General features: G+C 37.1%; 1 protein-coding gene across 1 annotated transcript in view; it reads right to left on the bottom strand.

Moving 5' to 3' along the window:
* The window catches only part of LOC145667759 (ionotropic receptor 84a-like), a 61,574-nt gene that overhangs the window by 11,448 nt on the left and 31,825 nt on the right, over positions 1-18,301 (bottom strand). The window contains exons 8-11 of the mRNA XM_081735200.1: positions 14,586-14,824; positions 13,072-13,280; positions 10,565-10,839; positions 6,692-6,889 (exon numbers count right to left, since the gene is read on the bottom strand). Of these exons, the coding sequence (XP_081591326.1) occupies positions 6,692-6,889; positions 10,565-10,839; positions 13,072-13,280; positions 14,586-14,824 (921 nt within the window). The remainder of the gene's footprint in view (positions 1-6,691; positions 6,890-10,564; positions 10,840-13,071; positions 13,281-14,585; positions 14,825-18,301) is intronic.

Raw genomic sequence — 18,301 nt, 5'->3', positions numbered from 1 at the left:
TATTGGCTACCACGTGCGCCATTGGTGTATGGGGTCCTGGGTTCGATTCCCGGTGGAAGAGCCTTTGGTATCTAAACTCTCCTCGATGTTTCTGTGTTCGTGTCCCTGTCGTTCTAGGTTAATAGAAAAATGAGCTAAGGTCACTGAGAAAAATCCGTTATTCGGACAACGGTATAGTGTACAAATATACGGGATCCTTATGTTTACTACAGAAATCAATACTTAACACACGTTATCCATATGCTACATACATACTGCCCTCTTTCCCGCTTAGATGTTACACAATGTCGTTGCAGAATGTCTGACATCTAACAGTCTTCCGTACATTATGTGTGTCAGCTATAAGTTACATACGGCCATCTGTATGTGAGATCCTCACCGCCTACATACAGTCTTTTCGTTCGTGTGGAAAGTACGTTTATTCGGAACACTTATACGGAAAGTACGTTCAAATATACTTTTTCAGTTATACGTTTAGTGTACGTTAAGTCCAAAAACTACAGGATTTATACATATAGCCAACGTTTTTACGTACGCCACATACAGTTTTTCTCAGTGTGCGAGTAAAATAAGTGAAAGCTAGTAACAAGTAGTTCAGTTAACTTGTAAAAACGTGGGGTAAGACACGCACATACTGCCGTAAATTTCGTGGTTGGAAACCCAGACAAGGAAAGCCAATATTTTGTCTTTTTTCGGTGGATATTTTTCCTTTATTGCAGTCATTGGTATTAAATAGATATTGAAATTAATTTGATAAGTAAGATAATGTAGATGTGAAAATGTTTAAAATTAATGAAGTTTTCGAAGAAATGAGAAATCCAATTGTTCAAATTTATGTGAGACTAGCAACAAAATGTAACCGATTTCGTAAATATATTGGTACCACGAGTTATATTGTAGTTACCACGGTCGTTGTGTAAAAATGTTCTTGATACTTCGTGTCTCTATCTGCGAAAAGTGAGAGAATCTCTTACGTATCAGCCTTTTCATCAACAGTGAATTTCGTGCCTTTGCTGTTTATATTTCCTGAATTTGCTTTCTGGGGGTTCGCCCCCACACCCTCACCTTTGCTCGGCTTACTTCCTCACACCTCTTAAGCTTACAATTCCCGAATTTCAAGTTTCTTTTCCTATTTCAACTATCTAAAAGATAAGATTTTGTATTCCAGGAAAACGCCTATTTAAATAACATGTTGATTTCTTCATCTCCCTTTAGACTGCTTAAAAATTAAAAATAGTCAATTTTAGCAATTTTCCTGTTGGTTAGTCCTGGGAGGCTACAATCGTGCCAAATTTCATCATTCTAATCCTGCCGGAAGTGCCTAAACATTTTGGGGTGTAGAAGACGTCCAACATAAATAACATGGAAAAGATTTTTCTGTTCCCCATAAAACCATTCTAAATTTGGAAATTTTCATTTTTACTGACTTACTTAAATAATACTAACGAAAACGTTGAAGCATATCGAATTTCACGTTTGTATTCCAATTTCGAGTACCTAAAATATGAGATTATAAGTCCAAAAAAAGGCCTATTTAAAAAGCATGGGGAATTTCTTCATCTCCCCTTTAGACTCCCTAAAAATTAAAGATATTCACTTTTGGCAATTTTTCTGTCGGTTAGTTTTGAAAAACTACAATCATGTCAAATTTAATCATTGTAACCCTACAGGAAGTGCCGTATAATTTTGGGGTGTAAAAGGTGTCCCATATAAATACGTACCATGGGAAAGATTTTTCAGTTCCCCATAAAAGCACTCTACAGTTTTAATTGTTTATTTTTACTAATTTACTTAGGTAATACTAATGAAAACGTACAAGCATACCGAATTTCAATTTTTTTTATTCCAATTCCAAGTTCCTAAAACATGAGATTATATGTCAAAAAAAAAAAAAAAAAAGCAATTTAAATAACATGAGAAAATTCTTCATCCCCCTTCATCATTTCAAATTTTCACGTCAACCGGAAGAACCCCTTTAATTTATGTCAGTTCATGTAGTTTTATATACAGTTAGGATATGTTGGTGGCAAATATTATTAAGTTTACAACCTATTTGAAAAGTGTATATCATTGGAAGAAAAACCCGAGGCAGTATGAAACTGCGCAACATACGCGTCATGTAATGAACTCCGTAATTTCGCAATGTAAAAAGGTGGAGAACAACTAAATATATTGAAACACCATCTATGTCTAGTGATGTAGCAGCGAGGATTCAGTATCAAGAGTTTCGGGCCCTGTTGATACTCTTCTATCTAGGTAATGAAAAATGAGATGTTAGCGATAGTGATTTTGTAGTTCGGGTAAATGAATTAGAATCTCGTTTGGACATAACTCTCTGACAGATATTTAATAGATTAAATCCTCCCCGCTGTTCTAATGGCTAGCTTGTGCTCCTTTCTTGTACAGGGTCTTGGGCTCAATTCCCGGTGGGAGAGCCCTTGGGAACTAATGTTGTATGTGACACATTATGACTCCTTTAAAAATGTACAATTTTAAATTTAAATCCAGCAATATGCCACAATTGAGAATTCCAATATACGATATTGACATGGTGAACTACAAAAAGAAGTGAAATATGAACAAAAACACCAGAGGTGCAAAAAGTGCAGCCAAGTTCGTCAGCCTCAAAAAGTGTTGAGATGAAGATGGATGAGCCAAGTTCCTTGCCCACTGCATCTGAAAGAAACACTGGAACTTGGCGCGAGGTATCAAGGAAAATGATGTTAATGAACCTTACGGGTAGTGGTGGTGGGCGTGGTGGGTTTGGGACCACCATCAACCTTAGGAATATCAAATTTGCTATGGTGCTAAGGCACATATACAGTATACTGCAGTAAGATTGGTGGTTCGAAACCCAGACAAGAAAAACTTATATTCCTCCACGAAGTGTCAAAGTAAATTATGTTAACGAGCCTTAGGGATGGTGTTTGTGAGCGTGGTGGATTTGGGGGTCACCGCTATCCTTAGGGCTGAAATGTCCCGGCCGTGAAACTAGGAACAGATATTTTAATGTATTCGAATATGTTAGACACCTCGCGTCAATTTCCAGTGTTCCTTTCAGATGCAGTGGGCAAGGAACTTGGCTCATCCATCTTCATCTCAACACTTTTTGAGGCTGACGAACTTGGCTGCACTTTTTGCACCTCTGGTGTTTTTGTTCATATAGACTTTACGTGTGGAACACATAAAAAGTGAATTCTGTATTTGAATAGTATATTTGAAGAACTTCTTGGTTCTTCCGCCAGGTGACGCTACTGCATAGTAAAGTAGCACCTCTTGTGGCAAAATTCTGAACTATTTACGACATCTATAGAGCAAGCAACACAAGCAAATTTTACGGATTACTGCATTATTTTGAATCTTGACTCCCTTTTATTACTTTTGTAGCGACGATAGGAGAGAACAGCGGAGCAAATCTGTCTTCAACACTGAAGGGGGAAGGGGGAGCGTTCCCATAATCTTTTTTTTAAGTGATATTCAAAAGTTGAAAAACAATGCTATTGAGGATCAGAGGCAGGCCCGTATCCAGCTGGGTCTAGGGGAGGCCGGGCCCCCTAAACTTTTTACGGTAGTGTTGCAAATGAACTATAATATTATGATGAGCTATAATATGATTGGATCGAGCCCCCCTAACTTCAGCGGCCACCCCCCTACATTTTTGGGCTGGCTACTGGCGTGATCAGAGGAGGAGAGATGTTATTATGGGAGTCCTTCCTTTCCAACATTGGGGGACATGTTCCCAATTTCCTCGGGATTTGTGTCCTTATCTACATCTAAGATAATTTTCCAGCATGAGGAGAGAGACATGTCCTCCTCTGCCACTTATTGCAATTGTCTAAATAACGGGAGCGGAATTAATACAGATTGAAGTGACCTAAATGCGCCAAGACATGAAGTTCAGTTTGAAAGATTAAAGAATACGAATCTTTTTTAAAAAGTGAAACAAGCCAAGATAAATCAATTTCATCTCACTTTTTTTTTTGCGGCAGTCGGACACAAATTATCACATTTCTCCCCCCCCCCCAAAAAAAAAACATTTCAAATGAGATTATTCAGGGGACAGCCCCCAGTTCGAAGATTGAGGGGGACATGTCCCCCTCATTCCCCCGGGATTTGTGCCAGTAGTAAAGAACAAAACAAAAATCGATCGTATTCGAGATTTAAATGGATTTACACGTTTCATGACACCTACATAGCGAAAAAGGTATCTGGGCCAATTTTAAATTTAAGAGTTCTACAAGATTCTCTAGGTCCCTCCTTTCCGAATTTACTCCCTTCCGTCGAAAATAAGAATAGTTTATAGAAGGGTGAAAACAAAAGATTTTCTCCAAAACAGCTGTAACGATTTTGTTTATTTTATTTTATTTTTTATAAATCAACATATCATTAATAATCCTATTATACTATATACGTAGTGTAAGTCGTTTCTCTGAAAAAAAAAGTTGTTTCTTACTTTTGAAATGAGCTTTCAATGATCAGTTTTCTCAAAAACGAGTCACGCAACTGTGTTTACTTATATTTCATAACCAAATGTTTCATTAAGTAACTTACAATATGGTACTGGTATAAATAATTTTTCATTTTAAAAAATCACAATAGGATAGTTTACTATTGGAGTGAGATTTTTCAGAAACGATTTTCTCAAAAACGACTCACGCAATTTTGTTCATATTTCATAAATAAATGTTTCATTAACAATTGTATAAAATTATATAATTCCAGCGGTGCAAATCTGTTTTCAAAATTAAGGGGGGGGGGGCAGGTAAAACTGTTCCCGTATCTTTTTTTAACGTTGTACACAATATTTATGAAGGTGAAAAACAATGCTGTGGAGGATCAGGGGAGCAGAGTCAACATTGGGAGGCGGGCAGATTTGAACCTTATTCTGGGGGGACATCAATTTGATCTCACTTTCCTTTGTGGCAATCGGAAACAAATCATCACATATCTCCCCAAAAACACATTTCAAGTCGGATTATTGGGGGGACAGTCCCCCAGTTCCAAGATTGGAGGGGACATGTTCCCCTCATTCCCCCGGAATTTGCGCCAGTGTATAATTCATCAGTCATGTAAAAGGGAGAGTTTGGTTTTCGGAGTGTGTGTGTGTGTGTTTTTTTTGGGGGGGGGGCGTCAATTTTCTAAAAAAAATGCTCTCTTGGTTTTGACTTTATTTCACTAACAAAACCATTTTACATGAAAAAGTTCACAAGGGGTAGTTACTATTGATGGTGAGCATCTTTTTTGCCAATTTTCAGAAAGTGTTCAGTTGATTTTGATCCTATTTCGTAACTAAATGTTTCATTAACATTTTGGCATTCACCTACTTCTGTATGCCTAACCAGGTAAAAATATAAATAAATAAATAAGTCTTGGTATCCATCTGCCAATGGTATTACCAATAAATGAATGCTCATGTCCCAAGAGAAGGCGTTACCGTCTATGGCCTGCCCCTCTACGGAATGAAATTACACATTAAGAAAATCGGTATAAATCATTTTGCATGAAAAAATCCGCAAGAAGTAGTAGTTTCTCTTGGAAGTAAATTTTTTAGGGATGATCTGAACGACGACGACAGACAATTTTGTTCATAATTCACTAATAAATATTTCTCTAACAACCTTACAATGAGGCACGAAAAATTTCTCATAAAAAAATCCATGAGTTAGTTTGCTCTCGAGGGTGTTTTCTTCAATAGAACGTTTTCGAAAAACGCCGATCATAATTTTGTCCATATTCCGTAAATAAATATTTCCTAATAGCTACAGCAAGATTTAATTTAAAAAGTGAGAGCGACAAAGTTAATTGCGGTAACTGTTATATAAGTATAAAACGAAATGGTTAATTTAACGTTCCACGATTATGCTCTGTAGGCTAAAGGAAACGGACAAATAGTGAAAGGGAGTAATTATAAAATAATTGGTGAAATGAAAATGTAGGGAAAGACGGAAGAATCCCGAGAAAACCCACAGATACAATGTTATCAGCCAGAAACTCACATGACCAGGGATCGAACCATAGACCTTTCGTTAGGTTTAAAATCACTATCAGATTTGACAGGGTCATGAACATGGAAGCACGAAGAACAGTTACAAAAATCTTATGCTTTTCAGTGACGCTGAAACCCAAGCACTTACCCTTGAGATCAATTGAATAGAGGATTAGAATGAGGAATTGCATTTCTGGGCTTTCTGCGTCTATGAGGGATAATATTCCTCGACGATCACACTGACTGGGTAATTTGAGAGAAAGAAAGGGATGGGGAAAGAAGGAGCGTCCTGGGGCCATTAGTTTCTTTCAGAAACAATGTTCGGGGGGCACGCTTAATATTTCGGAGGGGCACTGCAGGTACTATTATATTTATTATTACATTATAGGCGTATTATTTTGGTCTCCTCCGAAGAGAAGTGCCCCATCAAATACTTGTCTGGAAGAAACACTGTCTGGGACCATTATGTGAAGTACCATGCCGACATTTGTCTGGTATGAATGAGGGAAGCATAGGAAAACCTCACTCAAAATGGCTGGTCTGAAAAGTTTTTACACTGAGTGTCTTCACCGGGAATCGAACCCGGGACCGCTTGCACCAAAGATGAGAGCGTATGCAAATACGCTACGTGGGGCCACATTACTTGAGTACTCTACATGGCAACCACTGACCCACCGTGTGCTCCGCTACTGATATTATACTTACCCTTTATGATACATGATCTCAAACCCAAACACAAAGACGGACAATATCCACCCAGAGCAGAGAACCAAGAGCGCTGGATAGAAATCAATTATTCCCACACTTACGAAGAACGCGTTGTTATTACGACACTCGGGCTTCCTGTCAAACCAACGCTTGTACTCTCGATCTACAAGTCCTACTTCCTTCATTCTTCTTAGGCTGTGTGGAGAAAAAACCATAGAACATAAATATTAACTGAAAGGAAACACCCAAATACATGGAGTTAAACATCTAATGTTTTTCAACATTAGTTTATGTATTGCTGGCGCCATATTAACAATCTAGCATTGTTGAATTCAATCATATTTCTGGTCGTTCTAACTATACCGTTTGTAGAGGCCATGTCATAGTTGAGGGCACCCATTAAGTTTTACCTTACTTTTGGTAAAATACCCCAGGGGATTTCCTAATTTCTTTGACAGCTACCCTTGCGTCGTCCATACATCACATCTGATAGTGCATTAATAAAACCTAAGTAACACCCCCTTTTATCCGACTTTGATCCAACATCTCGGTCTCGAGTTATGACTATTTTCGCATTTTTCAGACCCGGGTGGTTATAGCTCCGAAAGGAGGGATTTCTATGATTTTTGTCTTATTTTGTCGTCAGTAATCACCATCTGAGATGTTTTGGTGTTGTTTCTTTATATATACACGTATTATTTCTTTATATGATGATGATTCGGTTCTTTAACGGTGTTTAATACCTCTGTTTCTCACCCCATTGCTTTAGATGGGGAATTATTTTTCTATTATCCTAAGAAATGAAGTGGAATTTTAATGATTCTATTTTACTTATTTTTTCTTCAAATATATTGACAAATCCTTCGCTTTCTCAAAAATTAAATTTTCTTTCATATAATTTTAATATTTAATAATACAATTAGAAAAAAAAAAAATTGTCAGTTCGTTAGCCATGCTATACTACACAACCTTGCTTGAGATATGTGTAGCTTTGCTTATAGAAAGGCAGGGCTTCATAATAAACGGCAAAGTCTCAACATGTGCATCATGCTAACAAGGGGAAAGCAAACTTTGGTAAATGAACTTCGGAACCATCTTTCGCGAGGTAGTAGTGCACATTTAAAGTGTTAATATTACAAATTGGGAGAGCGCAATAGAAATAGCGGAGAAAAAATGTCTTAAATTTTCCGACTAACCGCATATATGATACGACGCGTTAAGTTACCAAGTGAGTTAAGATACAGGGTGTTGAATATACAATGTAACCCAGAGTTTAGAATAGTAGAACTTTTGAACCTAAAGGGATACACAAGTAATGTTAGAAGCCTTTTTCATGAATATATTTTTAAAGTACAAAACAACGATTGAAGTACACTAGGAACCACACAGCGTTGCCAGATGTAACCAAAGGTGTAAATCATTTTTTTACAAAGCACGTAAATTGACTCATAACTCATATGTATGGGTTCTCTCTCGTTAATTTTCAGTTTGTTTAGTTGGACTACCTTGAAAACTATGGAGCAGAATAAAGAATTTTTCATTTCCACCGATAACCAATCGGATGATGTCTCTGTAAGGGGGAACTAGGGAAATCATAGTGTTTAAAAATTAACATTCTGAATTGGCAAAATTGCTGATGTTTCAGTGCATCAAAAGATGTGTTAGGCATTTGTCTATATTATGCAATTCCTGAAAACAACGAAAGAGAAACTTTGAAATTATCATGATAAAACTTTTACTTACATGCACTCGGCAACACTGCTATTATCACGAACTGAGTTATCAGCTCTACAGCAGATGCTGGAAGTGCTCCCTGTTTTGATTCAAACACAGGCTTACACGTTTCACCATGTTGATAGAAATTTTACGAAGAGTAGAAATGGTAATGTTCTCAATAGCACTGAGAATGTTCGTTTCCAGGTCTTGCATACTTCGTTGTTGTTCTTATATACCTCTTGCTCTCATAGAAATGAATAGCACTGTTGCCGGGTGCATGTAAGTAAAAGTTTTATCATAATAATTTCAAAATTTCTTTTTCGTTGTTTCCAATAATTGCATAATGTAGACAGATCCTTAACACACCTTTTGATGCATTGAAACGTCTTCAGAGTTGCCAATTCAGAATGTTTTATGAAAACTACGATTTCTTAATTCCTCCTTATAGAGGCATTATCCGAGTGGTTATCGGTGGAAATGAAAAATTCTTGTTTCAGCTCCATAATTTCCAAGCTACTCCAACTAAACAAACTGAAATTTCACGACAGAGGATCCATACGTATGAGTTATGAGTTAATTTACATGTTTGGTAAAAAGATTGATTTACACGTTTGGTTACATCTGGCAACACTGTGTGGTTCGTAGCGTACTTCAATCGTTGCTTCCTACTTTAAAAATATATGCATGAAAAAGGCTTCATTTTGGTATAAACGTTATTTGTGTATCGCTTTAGGTTCAAAAGTTCTATCCTAAACTCCGGGTTGCATTATAAATTCGACACCCTGTATAACTTTTAATTTCAATATATTTACGGAATACGTTACATTTTGTTGCTAGTGAACATGGAACATTGCAAGGTTTGAAAACTGATTTGTATGTATTATAAACGTATGGTGAATTAATATTATACTCATAGTTACAAAAGGCTACTTTATTGGTTAAAGTAAAAAACAAAAAATGATTCAAGCGAGAATCGAACCCGGAACCATTTCCACGGAAGGTGTAGATGGTCCTCACTCTACCACGCTGTCACTTGATAGTTTAACGCTTCCTATCATATATGCGGCGAGTCGAAAACTTTAAGACACTTTTTCTCCGCTATTTCGGGCTATTGCGCTCTCTCAGTTTGTAATATTAATACTTTAAACGTGCACTACTACTTCGCGAAAGATGGTCCCGAAGTTCATTTACCAAAGTCTGCTTTTTCCTTATAAGTCTAATAATAAACAGTCACGCTATTAGATATCACTACCTGTACTATTGCATGTTAACTAACGCTAGTTGATGTCACCACTTGCATTATTATATGTCTGTCTGGCGTTTTCATTTTATTTTCTCCTTATACTATAAGCAATTAATATAGCGTTAAATTGATCAAATTTATATTTCGGAACAACAAAGAAGAGGGCGACAAAGATTAACAGATAGATTGTTATATGTCGAAGCTTAAGTCATACATAGATCAGAACTGTAATTATTTTCTTATTATCTTACTTTGTTGTTAGTTCTACCATGAAGTTTTATGTACCAAAATATGCATTCGTATTTGTATTGATTTTATGTAGTTAGAGAAGTCAATTTTACATTTTAGTGCAGGAAGCTTCACATGGAAAGCCTCTCAGGTTCAATGAAACATTCTCTCAGGTTAACTGAAAATAAAATTACTGTAAACTTGCCACTTGCAACAAAATTGCAACAAAAGATTTTTTGGTTGGTTTCTGATGGGAGCTTGTGTGTAATATATTTTCGTATGTTAATGAGCTTGTAATGCAAAGCATTTGACAAGTTTACAGCAATTCCGAGTCAGCTAGATATTTAATTGATACTTGACTAAAGCTGGTAAGCTTTCCAAGTGAGCTTTTTTTTTTTTTTTTTTTTTTTTTTTTTTTTTTTGCAAGTGTTTCGTGACGAACGTGCAGGAAGCATGAATACAACTTACTTCACCACAGGTGTTTATTGCGAGGATACTTGAACCTAAGAAAACAAAATATTGAATTAGGATACTAATTCTTATACAGCTAGTTAAAATATTAAGTGATTGGTTAATTTCAATCGATAAAAATTAGTTATTCTCTAGAGAAAACGATTTCTTCTGTTTTTCTTTGTCAATCTATCGAGATATTGAAAGTAGGAATAATCTAATATAATACTGACCTTGAAGTTACAATATCCTTCAGTGGCGACCTCCTCCTGACGGCCCATGCAAGATAGCAATCAGGGTAAACATTAACTTCCATAAGTCCACATTTTTCGTGGTCTGCAAATGTGTCCTCAATCTGTTTGTAGGCATTCCCAATATTCACTAGAAAAGCAAACATTCCCTGTTGAAGTCTTGCAATGCCTTCTTCAACTTTGAGAATATTCTTCTTTCGAGCATTTCTACAAATCTTCTTATCATACAGATGCCGTGCATACGGATTAGATGTAGACTGAAAGAAAACGAGCAAATTCACCAAACACACAAAACTAGGCCATACTTTTCCATCTTTTAATATCTTTCTTACATTTTAACTTTATTTGCATATGAGGCTTTATAGCTTTTTCTACATACCGGATTGTGTTTCTGCCTATGTATACACATGTGTGTGTGAACAAGGAAGATTAATTAGGCTATTAGAAGACACGTGATACATAGAAACCAGTGAATATGCATTTAAGAGTGTCCTGGACACGATTCGAACCAAATTCTCACTATATGATAGGGAGAATCGAATTTCCACTTTTTTTTGTTTATTTTTTTTAATCAGCTTACCGTTAGTGATTGTTTCTCAAAATGGACTCCACATAACGTGTAAGAAATGGCAAATTGATTAGTCAATTTCTTCAGGTATTACTAACAGCCTGCAGTTGCAAGAAAGTTAAAAAAATACACTTTTTGTAAGAGAAAGATTATATATATATATATATATATATATATATATATATATATATATATATATATATATATATATATATATATATATATATATATATAATCAGCTTACCCTTAGTGGTATTTTTTTATTAGAAAGGTCAATGTTTTACATGAATAAACCTCAGCTTAGTCGATGAAATCATTTAGGGGCTACCAGTGAACCTGTACCGCCACATACAATATTAGTGTGTACGGTGATCGGTATTCAAACTGCACCCACGTTTTTTTTCGTAGTCAGTTCTGGGTTAATTCCATCATCAATATTTGTAAATAATTAGTGTTACAATTGAGCAAGATCTGTTTCTTACCTAATTAACAAGAAGCAGAAACATTAAATCTTAGTTTTATAAAACTAAAAAAATATTTTTGGGGCATTTTTGTCGAACTTTTAAACCATGGTGGCACCTGAATGACTTGTCCAATGAAGCTCATATCATTTTCACGTAAAAGATTGACCTATCTAACAAAAATTCTACTAAGGATAAGCTAATTTTATAAGAATAAAAACATTAACTTTATTTGCAGGCTCTCGCGCGTTAAGGTTTTTTTAAAAGTTTTAGCCTATTTGTGGTACCTGAAAAATTTACTAATTGATCTGCGATTTTTTACACGTTATATGGAGGCAATTTCGCCAAAAAAAGCATATATATCGATAAAGGTAAGCTGATTTAAACTAATAGTGAAAATTCGATGCATCCTATTACATAATGAGAGTCTGTAGAGAGTATGCGGATTTGGTTTGAATATCCCAACACATCAGAGCCAAGGTTCGTAGACACCATGCCGTTTGTAATTTGAATATCATCGGACTACATTGCGAGTTATATCTAGATCATCGACTGTATCTGCAATACCAGGACAATGGTAACGAATTTCTATTCTGAAATTAAGTGATTTCGAACGTTTGGGCTGCAATACAAGATGGAAGCATATGTTTATCATACCTGATGTACCCTCAGTGACTCCACGACGCAAGAGAGAGTGCTTCCTTCGACAGAAGGGTCATTTGAGCCGTGGCAATTGATAGTACGGCAACTATGAGAGGAAGCACATGTGACTTCCCAATATGAGTGGACGAATACTAAACAATCGACTGTAGGACGAATCTTGCGTTTCTCCCGCAGGATTACTCCTAACATCAGCTCATCATTGAGAACGTCCTATGAAGCAAGTATTGAGCATGGTGAAATGGCACCTAACGCTAGCCAGATTGCGGCAATCACCGTTCCCTAGCTACTGCAAGAACTACTTCGAGTTGTGAAGTAGCATACGCCTAGACAGCCATTCAGAATCTACTACAACCTGCTACCTTTCTAAGCAGCTACTTATGTGGCTTCTTGGGGTAGCTACACTTGCTGTTAATGTGAATATTGTGTTTTAAAGCACACTGTATAACACGCTCAGGATGTCCACGGGATACTTTATTGGGATTAGTATCATCCATTATCACATTCTTATGAACCAACTTTAGACTAGATTCGTAAAGTCTACTGGATGTTCTTAAATGCCTTTTGATCCGCATATAATCACTATAAATAAACTTAATCTGAATCGCTATTGGACAGTGGCAGGAAACAAGAGTTACCCTACATTACGATCCTCAATTAACTTCTTGATGTTGGAAACAAACCTATGAAAGTATGAACTCCATGGCATTGCCGCTCATGCACTCTTCAAATCTATTACGTTACATTGCTACTGGAAGCAGCAAGATACAAATATGTAATTAATTAATTAATGAGCTTACCGCAAAGAAAGCATGGTTATAGACTACATCTTGCATCCCTGCTTGTAGAGGGCTTTCTGCCAATTGCTTCAGTGTTCGAATAGAGGTACTAGGAGTCTGCAGCAACGCCACAATGCTTGCTGAATAAGATGTGAACAGGAACACTGACACCACAAACAAGAAATAGAACACAATTCGAGCTGAAATTCCCGATGGCTCCACTGGAGAACCTATAAAATTCATTCCAAATTATTGACTTATGTATTTATTTCTGAAACATGTTTGAAAATATATAATGAGCAGAGACATTTCAAAAGATATAGTGTTCGTGTTCCTTGTGAAAATTGAAACACCAAGAAAGACATGTATTTGTGGAATGAGATTCATCATATGACTGTGGAGAAAATGATTACATTTATCAGAGCATTTATGCAATGTGGTATCGAATCAAACAGATATCGGAGGTGCTAGTGAGAAGTCACATGTAATGCTGTTGGTATGCGAGTTCACAAGATGCAAAGATGTCGATTAACCATTTCCAGCACATTTTCAATGAATGAAATGGAAGCTGGATTCGTAAGGGAGGAGAACCCATCGTTTCTAGAACAGGTTAGCACATTCCACAATATAAGTAAACCATCACTGTTCTGCTAAAATAGAGATCAGGATCTGATATAGCTGTTGCTGATGAAACTGCGGTCAATGCGTAATGGCCGAGATTGTGTGTTGTGTCCAATTGCATCCCACAGCATTACATCTGAAGCTCGACCCCTGTGACGCTCAACAATGCACAATGCCTACATCATTGTAATGGTGACACACGTACCTTTGAGGTGCACTAATTTAGCGGTTCGAGACGCTAAATTGCTATAAGCTGATCATGTGGCTTCATTTTAGCAGAGTTGTCTATTTAAGAGACGCATCCAGAAAGTAAGTACCGAAAATGCTCCATGATTGAAGTAGTAGTCAGAATGAGACGCAGTTGCACAGGAATGGAGAAAGAACACGTGGCCATAACTTAGCGCGAGCGCCAGACATGTTGTATTGTAATGTTGGTCAACTAAATACAAAACTTTCATTTTCGGTATAAAAAATAGCTGCTCCAAAATATCTATGCTTCTCCACTTACACTAAATACAGCTTACTCCCCCCCCCCCCAAGAACTTAAAGCTCTTGTCATCATTGCTCCCGAACATCCGTTTTGTGTTACAATTTTCACAAACAACAGTATATATTTGAATAATTTTCGGAAAAGAATGAAGGCAGCCGGATAACACATGAAATATAAACTTCACAGCATTGATAGTAATAGATTTTCACAAATGTATTTTCTTTTATGTGTCAATGTTTTAAAAAAATAACAATAATCATAATTATCATCATCATTATAACCGGTAGCAAGTGACACGTTCTGATTAATATTCAATTACCTTAAGTATAGTATGAAGTCTTGCACAAAATATTTGAGGAAAGATAGTGAATTAAAAATAATACCACATGATATAAATTAGAAATATGTTAAATAATTTACTTACCTTGCTGACACACAGCTCCTAATGATATTATAATAACTTGATTCAAATCTAAGGTTCGGTGTACATCACAGTTAATGGAAGTTGCGGTTGTTGCCATTTCTATTTTCAAAATGAAGTACAAGAATATCATAATGGCCAATAAAAGGCACACACTGCTAACCCAGAGAAGGGTATCAAACGGCAAAGTAAATATATTAGTCACGGATGATAAAGAGGGCTGCCGGAATATGAATATTGACCTGGAAATAATATAGAGATAACACACGTTACAATAGAAGATAATCAGGTATGTTATTTAGTTACGTAAATTATACTGTCAATGATTTTTTTTTTTTTTGTATAATGTTACGTTTACTTGACTGCATTATATAAAATCCTACACATATTACAGTTTCTTAAAACCATTATATTCTAGCAACACAGACAGAAGGCCGAACTTTGGGGAATCATATGCTAACCGACAGCCAACGTTAGCCCTACGTTGTAATCGGTCGTTTTGCTAACCATTTGCCAATGAACTCACAATTGCCAAAGTTCGAAACAAGTAAAATGGTAGTACGTATTTTTCGACTTTCTTGTTACAATTACTACTTCCCAATTATAACGACCATTAGACAACAAATGATATTTTAGTTTAACTTTTATTCCCTTTAGGCTAAAGGAGACTGATAATTAATGAAAGTGAATGATTGTGCAATTAAATCTTTTGTTCTTTCCCACCGCTAGGGAGGGGCATGAGCGAGTTCGAGCGAGTTTGTTTTGAAACTTGCCTTGAATCGAAATAGATATCTTTAAGCTCGAATCGAGAACTCGGCTCGAAAAATTCCCTTCAACTTGACTCGAACCTCGACTCGAATTCGGGTCGAGCTTCGAGTCGAGCCAAATCGAGTCAAATACTGTGTGTAGTTTTCAGTAGGTCTACTCTCTTCAAGTATCCTAAACAGACAATCTAATTATTATCAATGATACTTCTAATACATTATTATTATTATTATTATTATTATTATTATTATTATTATTATTATTATTATTATTATTATTATTATAACACCGTATATAAACATGAAAGATAGGCGGTTTGTATCTGAATACGAAAACTATTTGACTGCTGACCTCGATAGTCATGAAGTCTAGGAGGCAAGGACATCGTTCACGAGGTTCTGGATTTGAGTTCCGGAGGAGCAAGTTTTCGGGCTCGAGCCAAAAATTGCTAAAAGTTAGAGAGCGCCGGCCAAACATGTTCAAAAATACCCACCTAAGCCGATGGCTCATCCCGACCAAGCGGGCTCCAGCCGATGACACCCCAACCGAGCCAGTTCGAGCCATCGGTTCAATTAAGGCGAATCGATTACTAATCCCAACCGGTTTGGGTACAAAACCTCGCGGCCAGAACCTCGCGGCGACATCCTCGCGGACCAAAACCTCGCCTGGCCAAAACCTCGCCTCCCAAAACCTCGCGGCCCAAAATCTCGCCAGGCCGAAACCTCGCCTGGCCAAAACCTCGCCGCCCAAAACGTCGCGGGCCAAAATCTCGCGGGACCAAAACCTCGCCTGGCCAAAACCTCGCCACCCAAAACCTCGCGCCCCAAAATCTCGCCTGACCAAAATGTAAATGTTCCAACAGATGATAATGATGACGGTATAAAAGACGCTGTTTCAGAAGAAGTATCACGGGTATTTGACCAAGTCCCGCGATACCATATGAAAATTCTATTTCTGTATTAGAGGATTTCAATGTGAAGGTAGGGCGACAGGATGTTTTTAAACTGGTTATAGGGAAAGAAAGTCTGCATAAGGAAAGTAATGACAACTAACGAGGTTAGTTTCATGAACTTTGGAACATCCAAAAACTTAAAATTTTAACAAAAATCTAATAATATTTATGAAAATATGAAACAATATATGAGTTTTTACGACGTCCCTTGATTATGTGCTATAGGTTAAAGGAGACGTAGATGACCAGGATGAAGGAAATGATCGAATAAAGAAAGTGGGAGGAAACGGGAATAACCCGAGAAAGCCCACGCACACGATGTTTTGTATATTATTATTATTATTATTATTATTATTATTATTATTATTATTATTATTATTATTATTATTATTATTATTATTATTATTATTATTATTTGTAATGTGGAATTGCATATTAGGAAACACTTGGGTAAATTTTAAAGAAAAGTTTCATTCGCGGCGAGGTTTTGGCACGGCGAGATTTTGGGCGGCGAGGTTTTGGCCCGGCGAGATTTTGTCCCGCGAGGTTTTGGGCGGCGAGGTTTTGGCCACGCGAGGTTTTGGCCCCGCGAGATTTTGTCCCGCGAGGTTTTGGCCGGCGAGATTTTGGGCGGCGATGTTTCGGCCGCGAGATTTTGTCCGTATACCATCCCAACCATGGCGGTAAGAGCTGTTCGTTCAGTTGAACCGAGCCGAGCAGGTTTACATCACTACCTCGGGTTGGGCATCTGCTTGGGCTCAAAAATTCGACCGTGAAGGTCTCAACCTTGAGGGTAAGTACTACAATATATACTGTACTTACATTGGTGCTCACGACGTTTGAGGCTGCCTCGTTATAAAAATCCTTTGTAGTTTCGTTATCGAGACGAGACGAGATGCCAGCATTGTTCCCTATCGTGAGCAACACTAAAAGTATTCCATATTACTGCTTACATTTCTCATGTCTTTCGCTTTCCAGTCTAATCAGGCCATGATTTCAAAACGAGTTAAAACGAGTAGAACGAGCGAGCCATTTATCAAACTCAACTCGACTCGAAACTCGACTTCGAAAACAGCGACTGGGCATGGAACTCGACTCGAGAACATTACCTTTGACTCGACTCGAATTCGAATCGAGTTCGAGTCGAGTCGAGTTTTAGCTCGATTCGTGCCCGTCTCTACCCTCCGCGAATCGAACTCGGGACTGCGTGCCAGTAGACGAACAGGAAGGACTCATTAGCCCCCGTGATACCCGTGAGTGCTATCAAGTGTGTTAAGGTACCTTGTTTGATTCCGGGCTGTTGTAAATTGTGGTGGGCATGTGTTCATGAGTGTTTTATCTGCTTTCTGGTGTTTTTTCTGTTTCCTTCCAATATTGCCATTCCGCTATCTATTTCATAATTATCATTAACTTGCATTCATCACTCGTCTTCTTTCCTCTAACCTTACAAGACCTATATCCGTGAACATTAACACAACACTATCGACCCCAAATGTAATGGAGGTTATAAGCATATGAACGGTGTACAGACGCACATTTTTAAAATGACAGATGCTAACCATGGCTGGTTGCCTATGTGATTTAGCGATACACACTTCGTCGAATTTTGATGTTTTTTTCGAAATTAAATGCTATTGTTTCATTGTAGTGAGTTTCAGTGTTTATATTTGGCGATTTTACGAGAGGATTTACCATTAACATAGGATTCGAGTCATGATCAGAGATTGAATTCGGTATAATCGTTGGATTCAGTGATCAGGTTTATTCCATCGATATACGAGGCCTAGAAAGAAAGTAAATTATGGGGCCAATGATGTAAGTAACAGTTCCATAGTCAGCACAAACGAATTATTTTGTCCCAACTTTCACTTTTTTCATATCAATATTAGTAATGTATCATTATGAACGTACTTCTCAATATTAATACACAGTCATAAAAGTGTCTTACAAAATGATGGGTAATCATCTCTAATATTTTGAATGCTAGAAATGAATTAGAAAT

Source organism: Thermobia domestica, chromosome 13 (assembly GCF_964235325.1).
Source record: "Thermobia domestica chromosome 13, izTheDome1.hap1.1, whole genome shotgun sequence".
Taxonomy (NCBI): Eukaryota; Metazoa; Arthropoda; class Insecta; order Zygentoma; family Lepismatidae; genus Thermobia; species Thermobia domestica.
The sequence above is the reverse complement of the archived record's forward strand: the minus strand, read 5'-3'. Positions and strand labels throughout refer to the sequence as shown.